The sequence below is a fragment of the Amblyraja radiata genome, chromosome 2 (assembly GCF_010909765.2).
Source record: "Amblyraja radiata isolate CabotCenter1 chromosome 2, sAmbRad1.1.pri, whole genome shotgun sequence".
Lineage (NCBI taxonomy): Eukaryota > Metazoa > Chordata > Chondrichthyes > Rajiformes > Rajidae > Amblyraja > Amblyraja radiata.
The window spans coordinates 7,355,054-7,367,744 of record NC_045957.1 but is presented as its reverse complement, the minus strand read 5'-3'; the positions used below and the strand labels follow the sequence as shown (position 1 = coordinate 7,367,744).

The 12,691-nt window shown below is 44.7% G+C and overlaps 1 protein-coding gene across 2 annotated transcripts in view; it reads left to right on the top strand.

The window, feature by feature from the left end:
* Positions 1-2,537: 2,537 nt before the first annotated feature.
* The window catches only part of fbxl6 (F-box and leucine rich repeat protein 6), a 28,531-nt gene continuing 18,377 nt past the window's right edge, over positions 2,538-12,691 (top strand). The window contains exons 1-2 of one of the 2 annotated variants that reach the window (XM_033041222.1): positions 2,538-2,617; positions 7,051-7,629. In XM_033041222.1, the coding sequence (XP_032897113.1) occupies positions 7,142-7,629 (488 nt within the window). In that variant the 5' untranslated portion in view covers positions 2,538-2,617; positions 7,051-7,141. Of the gene's footprint in view, positions 2,618-3,986; positions 4,006-7,050; positions 7,630-12,691 lie in introns of those variants that run through there. The other variant, XM_033041230.1, reaches the window with a different exon arrangement.

The following is a 12,691-nucleotide window of genomic DNA, read 5'->3' as shown; positions in this document are numbered from 1 at the left end:
TTAATGTATTAATTTTCAAATCTAAGTGCCACTGGTGTCTGAAGATAGACACAAAATGCTGGTCAGGTTGAAGAAGGGTCTCAACCCAAAATGTCACCCATTCCTTCTCTCCAGAGTGCTGCCTGTCCCGCTGTGTTACAACAGCATTTTGTGTCTATCTTCGGTTCAAACTAGCATCTGCAGTTCCTTTCTACACATGTCACTGGTGTCCGTTCACCTCTAGGGTCAGTACAACTATCTGATGGAGTCGTGGTTACTGTTACCAAATGAATCATTCTATATTTAAAAGAGAAAATTGCTTAATTGATTTAATTTCCCTAACTGCCTCGGTTAGATCGCAACTCGCATTTCAGGATAAATTACTAAACTTCTACTGACGCATCATAAAAAGCATACTGTCAGGTTGCATGGTAGACACACAATGCTGGAGTAACTCAGCGGGTGAGGATGCATCTCTGGAGAGAAGGAATGGGTGACGTTTCGGGTCGAGACCCTTCTTCAGACAGACTCGAGGTCTGTCAGGCTGCATCACAACTTGGATTGTGAATCGCAAGCAATTGCAGAGTTGTGAATTACATACAACAGGTGGCCCACCACTGATTCCATCAATACATCGTGATGTCTCAGAAAAGAAGCCAACATAATCAATGATGTTTCCCATCCCTGTCATTCCCTTTTTTCCCCACTCCTGTGAGGCAGAAGGTACAGAAACTTGAAAGCAAGCACCACTAGACTCAGGAATAGTGTCTTCCCTTCTGTTATCAGGCTTTTGAATGGTTCTTCCATCAGCTAGGCCACTATTGGATTCACCTTTACCCCATTGAGGACATTGGACTTTGCCTAAGGAACGATATACAACAATGATAACTATATCCTGCAATAGAAAAGTACTCCTTTTCTATTGTACTTGACTTTGAACTGATTGTATCTATGTATGGTATATCGGATCTCATGTTCACAAGTGATAGGAGCAGAATTAAGCCATTTGGCCCATCACATCTACTCCACCATTCAATCATGGCTGGTTTATCTTTCCCTTCTAACCCCATTCTCCTGCCTTCTTCCCATAACCCTTGACACCTGCACTAACCAAGAAGCTATCTATCTCTGGATAGAAGGAATGGGTGATGTCAGGTCGAGTCCCTTCTTCAGACGTCTGAAGGAGGGTCTCAACCTGAAATGTCACCCATTCCTGCTATCCTGAGATGCTTGTCTGTTACTCCAGCATTTTGTGTCTATCTTCAGTGTAAACCAGCATCTGCAGTTCCTTCCTATACATCTATCTATCCCTGCCTGCTCTGTCTGGATAGCATACAAAACAGCTTTTCGCTATATTCGATACATATGACAATAATAAATCTAAGCAAGAGAAAAAGAGTTACAAATTATAAATCATTGTGAAAGAGAGTTATTGTTTCAGGTCTGAAACTAGGAAAGAGAGAACACATGAATTCTCAGTGGTAGAGAAGATGGGAGAGGGATGGTTAGAACAAAGGGAATGATGGGGTGGGACCATATGCTTTAATATGGTAGTTGGAAATCAGGTTATGCTTTACATAAATTATGCATTGTTAGCAACAGGACTAAGAGATGTTTCATGTTAATGAACAGAGAAAATTAGAGCCAAATGTATGGCTGGTTGACTATTACCAGTTCTGATACAGATGAGAAGAAATAACAAATTACCCAAGTGTAGATGGAGTGCTAAGAATATTGGGTGTGGCTAGAGATGATAAATGTAATTAATTTATGAAAAATAAGGTGGGAGGAGATTGACATTACAAGGACCAACTGAGACAGTTAAAAGTGTTATATAGTCCCATGTCCCGAAACGGAACAATGAAATTCTTACTTCAGGCATGTATTCTTCTGACAGCTATTCAGCGAATGAGTCTCCGGAGAGAGAGATGTGAATTCACTGTGACAAATGTATAACATAGAACAATACACCACAGAAACAGGTCCATTGGCCCACTATATCCATGCCCAACATAATGCTAAGATGTTCTCATTTGCTTATACATTTAGAATAGCTAAGAAAGTAATTTACCAGATCCAAGTATTTTCTAAGTAATTTGAGAGTAATTAAGGCGCTAAACAGGTAAATAGTAAAGTGAAACAATAAATTAAATAACACTTAATAATTAATCCAATGGCTGAAATATCACAAATTCAGTGGCAGTTTATGCAAATGAGAAGCTGCAATAAAACTAAACGTCAGCATTTTGCTTTGTGCCACGCATTTAACGCTAATTCAAAATAACTTACAGCTTTAAAGATAAGTAAAAAAAAATAATTAAATTCTGCCAGTTCAAAAAATAAACGACGCTTTGGTGGTTGCCCCTACCCTTTCAAAACGTTGCCTTTAAGATTAGGGTGCGAAGCGGCGGCGCGGGTGTCGACCCAACTTGATCGCGAGCGGCGGCTGATTGACGGGGACGGCGGACCAATCGACGTTGAGGACCTCGATTCCCTCTGGGAGGAGCGGCGGCGACGTGGCCAATCGGCGTGAGGTGTGGGCGGGACTTGGAGCCGGCTAGCAGGTTAGTGTGAGAGGCGGCGAGCGGCGGCCGGTAAAATGGCGGCGGCGGCGAGGGCGGCCGAGGATGCGAACTGAGTAAGTGACCGGACGGGGGAAAGCGATCAGCGAATGGAGGGAGGCAGAGAAGGGATAGTAGGAGCGGCTGGATAAGGTTAAAAGTAATGGTATCGCCTGTAAGGCATTAGTAAATCTTAGTTGCCATGGTTACCGCCCCACCGGGCCTAGTTGCTCCGTGTCCCCCTCCCCTTCATTTGTAGAATGTATAAAGTGTAGAACAATACATTTAACAGCTTAATACATTTGTAATTCCTCCCTACACAATGCATTGGCACGTGGGGGTGCATAAAACATGTATTTACTCTAATTGGTAAGTAATGACATGGTGTTCTCCCAGGGATATATGCTAAGGCTCCAGCCTTTCACTGAAGTGAATGGATTAGGTAGCAATGTTACTAAATTTTGAGATTTTAAATATCAGGTTTGCAATTTATCCCATCAGATAAAGCATAAAAAGAAGTTTAATTTGACACCTAATTCACTTTCATATCTTCATTGTTAAAAAAGTTATGGCCATTTTCATACTCGGAAATTAGCATCTTGTTCCCTATTGCTTTTCCATTGACTTAACACAAAAGCTGTGATCAAGGACTGTCAAAAGCCCATAACTTTCTTAAAAATTAAGAGAACTAAAATAAATTTTCAGTTATTATAGATTGAAGCATTCTGAAACAAATATTAAACAATTTTACTTGGATGACCTGAAATTAAAGCATATAATTAGTTAGTTACCCGATTGTAGCTAATTACAAAATTCAATTACTAGATCTAAACATCTATCCATTTCTTAAGAAAAGATTTACATTTGTAAATAGCCTAAATGTCCAAGTAACATTCACACAAGAATTCACGATATAACATGATTTTGAAATCTCATTGTCATGAATTTATAGGCCAAATGGAAGGAATTTTGTGTTTAATTGCTGTAAATTAATGGCCATTTAAATCATCTTGCGAGTGGGATTTTGTGGAACGCGATGGTTTGGAACGTTGCGGTTGCAGTGAATTTGAACCCCATGTCGGCAGGAAAAATACTGCCGGTTCGGATGGGCTCCAAGTCACCTTCTCGCAACTTAAAATTTTGATTAAAGGCATCTTAAGGAGCACTTTTTATTGTAAAAATGAACAGCTTACCTTGCCTTGTCCACTACGTGAGATCCGTCCCGTTGTCGGCGTTCACGGCTTTAGAGGATGATTTTTAATTTACTCTGACAATTAAATTATCCAACTTAGTTTAAAAATAAGTGCAGAGAACGGCTGTGGGAGCGATTTTTCTTGAGCAACTAAACAGGCTGGCCAACATCGATTTCAACAGCCTGGAGAAAACGGCATTTTAAACCCGCCCCCCTCTCAAAGGCGACAAAGTCGCGCACACGGGCAGTGACAGAACTGCAGCGCCGCTGAAGGTAAGTTTTGCAACATACCTAGATTAGGAGAAAGATTCAAACTTGAAATGGAGAGAAATCTTGGGCTGCAAGTTCGGAGCTCCCTGAAAATGGCAAACCAAGTGCATAGGATAGTGAAGATAATAGAACTGTAGATGCTGGTTTACAAATAAAGGCACACAATCATGCTGGAGTAACTCAGAGGGTCAGTGTTTTATTCCTGGGCTGGAGAACGTGAATAGATGTTTGGGTCGGAACCCTTCTTCAGACTGATTCAGAGTCAAGTCAAGAGAGTTTATTGTCAGATGTCCCAGATAGGACAATGAAATTCTTGCTTGCTGCAGCACAACAGAATATTGTAAGCATAAATACAGAACAGTTCAGTTCAATATACGCATAAATAAACAGATAAAGTGCAATAGGCTGTTACAGTTCAGAGTTTGTATGTTGGCGAGTTTAATAGCCTGATGGCTGTGGGGAAGAAGCTGTTCCTGAATCTGGTTGTAACAGATTTCAGGCTCCTGTACCTTCTACCCGATGGTAGCGGAGAGATGAGTGCGTGGCCAGGATGGTGTGGGTCCTTGATGATGATGGTGGGGAGGTCAGAGCCAATGATGGACTGGGCAGTGGTCACAACTTTCTGCATTCTTTCCGCTCCTGGACACTCAAGTTGCTGAACCAAGCCACGATGCAACCAGTCAGCATGCTCTCTACTGTGCACCTGTAGAAGTTCGAGAGAGTTCTCTTTGACATACCGGCTCTCCGTAATCTTCTCAGGAAGTCGAGGCGCTGATGTGCTTTCTTTATAATTGCATCAGTGTGCTGGGACCAGGAAAGATCTTCGGAAATGTGCACGCCCAGGAATTTGAAGTTCTTAACCCTTTCAATCGGGATAGAAACGGGATTGTGGGTCCCTATCCTACACTTTCCAAAAGTCCACGATCAGTTCCTTGGTTTTGCTGGTGTTGAGAGTGAGGTTATTGTGCTGGCACCATTCGGTCAATCGGTCGATCTCACTTCTATACTCTGACTCGTCCCCATCAGTAATTCGTCCTACAACAGTGGTGTCGTCGGCGAACTTGATGATGGAGTTCGCACTATGTCCGGCTGTGCAGTGATGAGTATAGAGTGAGTAAAGCAGAGGGCTGAGCACGCAGCCTTGAGGTGCTCTTGTGCTGATTGTTATCGAGGATGACACATTTCCACCAATACGGACAGACAGACTGTGATCTGTGGATGAGGAAGTCGAGGATCCAATTGCAAAGGGGCAAAGTTATTTGGCATGCCTCCCATTATAGGCCAAGGTATTGAGCATTACAGTTAGGACATCATGTTATAGTTATACTATATATTGATCATGCTGCGCCAGATGTATTGTGTGCAGTTGCTGCACTGCAAGATGTAGTAGTTCAGACAGGCTGGTTTTATTAACACATGTCAGAAGCTAAGGCGAGATCTTATTAAGAATTAGAGTCAAGCGTGTTTTATTGTCATATGTCCCAGATAGAACAATAACATTTTTACTTGTTATAGCATAATGGGAGGTATTGATAAGATATAGTCTTATTCCTAGGCTGGGTGAGTCTATAACTATAGGGCATAATGTAAGGTGAGATGAGAGAAATGTAGAGATGATCTGAAGGGTAAGTTTTTCACATTGCGGTTAGCTTTATTTTGCATGCTATCCAATTTGATAATACTGTACATAAATGCAACCAAGTCAAACATAAGACCAATAGGTAGAGCAAAGGGGAAGATATGAAGTGCAGAATATAGATCTCAGCATTGTAATACAACAGTTCCATAAATGCAGTCCAATGTCTGCAATGTGGGAAGAGGTGAACGCAGAGGGAGAACGAGAGAAGAGACAAGGACTTTAAGACTTTTGCCTTCCATCATAGTGAGGACTTCTAGCATATGGAAGGGCCATTCGGAGGGGAGCAAGCTGTCCCTGAGTCTGATGGTGTGCACTTTCAAGCTTTTGTATCTTCTGCCTAATGGGTGGTGGTTTATAGAACAAGCTGTCAGGAAATTGCAGAGGCAGATACAATCAAAAGGCATTTGTACAGGTGCTCGGAAAGGAAAGACTCGGAGGGATACGGGCCAAATGTGGGCAAATGGATTCACGTAGTTAGGTGTGAAGGTGAGCATTGATGAGTTGGGCCGAAGAGCTTGTTTCTGTGCTGTACAGCCCTATGACTCTACTTGCTACTAAATTATGGAGCACACTATGGTACACAGAGAGAGGCAAAATATTACGGTGAAATGCAGACAAATTGAGAGGACAAAACTAAAGCAAAAAGTTTAAAGAGAAATGACTCTACTTGCTACTGAATGCTGAAGAGAAAATGCTGAATACTTAAAAGGAAAGACTTGTATTTATGTAAGTGTGTTGATTAAACAAAATATTCCAAGGAACTCCACCCACTTAGTAGACTGACTCCCCCCCCCCCCCCTCCCCCAATATTTGCACCCCCCCAATCCTTTCCACTCGTCTCTTTAATTTCATGTATCTTGTGTTTTATGACTATTGGCAGATCAATCTCCCTCCTGGGATCAATAAAGTTCTATCGTATCGTAATGGATATTGTTAAGGCAGAGATAGATAGATTATTGATTAGTATGGATGTCAGGGGTTATGGGGAGAAGGCAGGAGAATGGGTTTAGGAGGGAGAGATAGATCAGCCATGATAGAATGGCGGAGCAGACTTGATGGGCCGAATGGCCTAATTCTGCTCCTATTACTTATGACCTAAATGTAAGTTTGGATCACGGAGTCTTGCCGTTGGGCACTTTCCGTAGAGTGTGGCCTTCTGGGTGAGCACCACGATCATTATCATTGTTTACAATATAAACCTGAGTGTTCGTACAATGTTGTGAAAATTACAAACTGCTTTAATTGCACTAGAGCCTGTTTACGTAATTGTTTACGTAAGTGTGTCAGCTCACGCAAGTCGCCTATTATATAAGTCGCGGAGTGCCGGTATTGTTTTAACGTTGGCAGAGGTGACGATTCGGTTAACAAATGGCGGCAAGCACTGAAATGTGTATTTTCTCTTGCTCCAGTGACACTGACGTTCCTCTTTGCGCTTTGCTGTTGGATAAGGACTTGTCCGGCCAAAGAATTTCATGAGGAGGACTGAGAGGGGACGTCGTGATGGAAGGCTCTTCATCTCCCAACACCTCTAGGCAGCCGTCTCGCAAACGAGAAGGGAGTGTGGAAAGCCAGGGGCGGTCGCGTGTCCGGGTGAACTCCAAGCCGGTGAAGAAGGCGCGGCGGGTGGCACAATGGAACACCAAGGACTACACGGTCCACGACACTGACAATGACATGCTCCTGATCATTTCCAACGATAGTGAGGTGCAGAGGAAGGCCAGGACCAGAAAACCATGGGCCAAGAAAAGCAACCACAAGTCCAATAAGAAGCATAGTCCAAATGGTACCAAGCTATCCCCAGTTGGCACGAGGGCGGCTGGTTCTGACCTGGACTGCTCTGAAGACCAGCGGAAGCTAATGAACTCTGAACGGAAGGTCGTGAAGGAAGAGGACTTGGACCGATGGGGTCAGCAGCTTCCAGTTGAAGTCTTGGTTCATATTTTCCATTACGTGGTGTCGTCAAATGGTGCTGTCCCGTTTCTCTGCAGGTAAGGCCAAGATGAGAGCAAGAAAGAGTTGCTGAGGTGAGTGCATTATGACAATCGGCATGCCAGCACACGGCCGATGCAAGTGGGATATCAATTGGTTTTAGGTTTATCATGGTGTCATGTTTTGGCACGGACATTGAGGGCTGAAGGGCCTATTCCTGTGTTGTACTGTTCTGTGTTCAATTTTTCCAATGAGACAGTTGGATCTTTGTCCTAGGGTGCAAATATCAAAGATTAGAAGGCATAGTTTTGTCAGAGGGCTATGTTTAATGGAGACAGGCGAGCCAAGTTCTTGTTTTACACCGAAAGTGGTGGGTGCCCGGAATGTGCTGACGGAAGCGGTGGCAGGTACAATACTGATGTTTAAGGGGCTTTTAGATAGGCACCTGGATATACAGGGAAAAGGGACAATGGACCAAGTGCATGCAGAGGTGTTTAACTTGCCATCACAGGCCCACATGGAAGTTGTGGGCCTGTGCTATCCTGTTCTTAGTTCTATGGCTTGGGTAATATTGCATGTTATTCAACCAGATCAGATAATACTGTGCATAAATACTATCAAGTCAAACTCAAATATAATAGATAGAGCAAAGAGGAAGATACAGAGTGCAGAATATAGTTCTCAACAGTGTAGTGCATTAGTTCTATTGACAAAGCCCAATGTCCGCAATGGGTAGAGGTGAATCGAACAGGACATTAGGTTTTGGGAGGACCGTTCAGAAACCTGATAACGGGGGGGCGGGGGGGGGGGGTGTGGAAGCTGTTCCTTATTCTGATAGGGTGCACTTTCAAGCTTCTGCACCTTCTGCACAATGGGTGCGGGCCGAAGGAGGAATGGCGGTGGATGATCAGTGAATATAGGGTAGAAAGTGGTTTGTGGGATTCTTGTCTGGTTGGAGGGCAAGAATCCCTCCGATTTACAGACCTGGCTATTGGCCTGCATCGCCTGTTGATTTAATCTTATCCCTGCATGGAAGGTGGTTCTTGTGATTGGGGAACAGATTGTGCTGCAAATAGAATTTAAATGTGGACCCGTCGTACAGCAGTGAAAGAGACCCTTTGGCCCATCAAGTCCATGTTGACCATCACATGCTAATTGTACCCTGATCCATTTGTCTTTTCCCCACATTCCTATTAGCTACCCCCTCCCCCAGATTCTACCACTTAGCTACACAGCAGGGGTAATTAACTCATTCGGCCCATCGAGTGCACTCCCGCCATTCAATCATGGCTGATCTCTGCCTCCTAATCCTATTTTCCTGCCTCTCCCCATAACCCTGACACCCATTCTAATCAAGAATCTGTCTATCTCTGCCTTAAAAATGTCTACTGACGTCCTCCACAGCCCTCTGTGGCAATGAGTTCCACAGATTAACTACCCTCTAAAGAAGTTCCTCCTCACCTTCATTCTAAAATAGCGCCCTTTAATTCTGGGGCTCTGACCTTTGGTCCTAGACTCTCCCACCATTGGAAACATCCTTTCCGCATCCACTCTATGCCTTTCTATAAGATTATTCTATAAGTTTCAATGAGGTCCCCCCTCAACCTTCTAAACTTCAGTGAGTAGAGGCCCAGTGCTGTCAAACACTCATCATATGCTAGCCCACTCATTCCTGGAATCATTCTTGTAAATCTCCTCTGGGCCCTCTCCAGAGCCAGCATATCCTTCCTCACATATGGGGGGGCCAAATTTGCTCACAGTGCTCCAAATGTGGCCTGACCAGCACCTAATTGATCCTCACCATTACATCGAAGATAGACACAAAAAGCTGGAGTAACTCAGCGGGACTGGCAGCATCTCTGGAAAGAAAGAATGGGTGACGTTTCGGGTCGAGATCTTATTTCAGACTGGTTATGGATAATGGAAAACGAGAGATATAGACGATGATGCAGAGAGATAAAGAACAATGAATGAAAATTATGCAAAAAAGTAACAATGATAAAGGAAACGGGCCATAGTTAGCTGTTGGGTGAAAACGAGAAGCTGGTGCGACTTGGGTGGGGGAGGGAGAGAGAGAGAGAGAGGAAATGCCAGGGTTAGATAAATCAATATTCATACCAATTGAATAAGCTGCCCAAGCGAAATATGAGATGCTGTTTCTCCAATTTCCATTTAGCCTCACTCTGACAATGGGGGAGACCTAGGACAGAAAGGTCTGTGTGGGGAATGGGAAGGAGAATTGAAGTGTTTAACAAACGGGAGATCAGACAGGTTGAGCGGAAGTGTTCAGCGAAACGATCGGCCAGTCTACGTTTGATCTCGCCGATGTATAAGAGTCAAAGGTTTCAAAGGCCTTTTATTGTCACGTGTACCAATTAAGGAAGAGTGATGCGAATTACCATACAGTCATACGAAAAAAAAGCAACAAGACACAACTACATAAAAGTTTACATAAACATCCACCACAGCGGAACTGTGATGGAAGGCAAAAATGTCCAATCATCTTCCTCTTTATTCTCCCGCTGTCGGGGCGATCGAAGCCCCCGCGTTGGGGCGGTCGGAGCACCTGCGGTTTGTAGTTCCCCGAAATCGGTCTCTAACCCGAAACCGCGAGTTCCGCGATGTTAATGTCTGGAGGCACCCACGGTTGGAGCTTCGAGGTCGATCCCTGGCAAAGGGATCGAGAATTCCGTGATGGTAAGTTCGCAGGCTCCCCGCGATGCAGCTCTCCAGCAAAGTCCGCCAACTCTTCGATGTTAGGGTAAAAGATCAGGAAAAGTTTCCTCCAACTCCCCCACACCCCCCACATAAAACAAGCTAAAGAACACTAAAAACATACATTTAACACATACTATTTAAACACAAAGCAGGAAGAGACTTTGGCGGCCATTGCTGGCGCCACACGGTGGTCCAATCTTGAACAACGGATGCAGTGGATGAGGTTGGAGGAGGTGCAAGCGAACCTCTGCCTAACCTGAAAGGACTGTCGGGGTCCCTGGACAGAGTCGAGGGAGGAGGTATAGCGACAGGTGTTGCATCTTCTGTGGTTGCAGGGGAAGGTACCTGGGGAGGGGGTGGTTTGGGTGGGAAGGGATGAGTTAACCAATGAGTTGCGGAGGGAACGGTCTCTGCGGAAGGTGGAAAGGGATGGAGATGGGAAGATGTGATCCCTTTGGAGGTGGCGTAAATTTCAGAGGATTATGTGCTGTATGTGACGGCTGATAGGGTGAAAGGGAAGGACAAGGGGAACTCTGTCTCTGTTGCAACTAGGAGGAGGGGGAGCAAGGACGGAGTTGCAATGTAACGAGGAAACACGTGTGAGGGCCTCATCTGAAAAAGCTACTTTCTTAACTACTAAACCGGGTTCGCTTCTTAATAAACAGACACCACACAAACTGTTTGGTAGACCAGTTCACAACTTTACTTATTATCGGCCGATGGAAGGGAGGGAGAACTCCAGTCAAGTGACCATTACAGACACTTGACCGTCCTCCGTCCACCACACTGAACAACAGAATTACATTGCATTATAGTGTTTCTTTGTCACCTTAGCACATTCCACAGACATTAGTCATGGTCAGAGGTACAGGAAAAGACATCACATCAAAGGCCTTTTGTCACATGGTACAAGATAACATTGGCCATTTGGTTTACGACATTTTAACTTCAAAGAGATCACCCTAGCTCTTTCGCTGCTTCCTCTCTGTCACTTGGTCCCTCATAAACATAGGCCATTTGGTTTATGGCATCTTACTTCACAGATATGACTAGCTGTTTCTCTCTTCCTTTCTCGCCTCCTCCCCCATAACATTGGCCATTTGGTTTACGGCATCTTACTTCAAAGAGATCTCTCTAGCTTCTCCTCTCTGCTTGTCACTTGGGAGACAATGTTATAGGATTTATTATCTCACACACCGCAACCTGAGGCAAGCCTAATTTGACACTAAATATAAGCTGTAAGCTAGCCCAGAAGCCAATTTAATATCTTCTTATATTTTAACTAAAATTCGGCTTCATCACATCTATGTTGGGAGAGGGGAAACCCCGTTCCCTAAAGAATGAGGACATGACGGAAGTCCTGTTATGGAACACCTCATCTTGGGCGCAGATGTGGCGTCGACAGAGGAATTGGGAGATAGTTTTTGCAGGAAGCAGAATGGGAAGAAGTCTAGTCGAGATAGTTGTGGGAGTCAGTGGGTTTGTAATAGATGTCAGTCGGTATGTGATGGAAACGGTGAGATCAATACAAGGGAGGGGGGTGTCGGAGATGGTCCAAGTAAATTTGAGTGCAGGATGGAAATTGGTCGTGAAGTTGATGAAGTCCATGAGTCCATGGTTGCAAGAGGTAGCACCGATGCACTCGTCAATGTAACGGAGATAGAGTTCGGGGATAGGGTCAGTATACGCTTGGAACAGGGGTTGTTCAACGTAACCTACAAAGAGGCAGGCATAGCTGGGGCCCATGCGGGTGCCCATAACTACGCCTTGGACGTGGAGGAAGTAGGAGGAGTCAAAGAAGAAGTTGTTGAGGGTGAGGACCAGCTCCGCTAGGCGGAGTAGAGTGTTAGTAGAGGGAAATTGGATGGTTCTACGGTCGAGGAAGAAACAGAGGGCCTTCCTGTTGGGAGATGGAAGTGTAGAGTGAATGTCCATAGTAAAGGTGAGGGAGTGGGAGCTCGGAAAGTGGGTCATTAAAGAGACAAAGGGCATGTGAGGTATATTGGACATAGGGCGTGAGAGATTGGACCAGGGGGGGATATGATTGAGTCGAAGTACATGGAAATAATTTCCGTGGGACAGGAGCAGGCAGAAACAATGGGTCTGCCAGGGCACTTGTGTTTGTGGATTTTGGGGAGAAGGCTTTGCGGGGCTGGGAAACGATAAGGTTGGACTCTTGGTTTCTTGGTCCTCCAAAATATTCCAAATGGAATTTAAACTGGAGGTGGAAGCTGTGGAAGGCAGACAGCCAGGTGATGAAATCAGTAATGGTGTGTGAGCCTGGTGCTCGTCTGTGGGATCATGGTCCAAGGATAAGTAGGAGGAGGGGTCTGAGAGTAGTCACCTGGCCTCGGCCTAGTCAGCGCACCAGACTACCACGGTACCCCCCTTGCCGGCAGGATT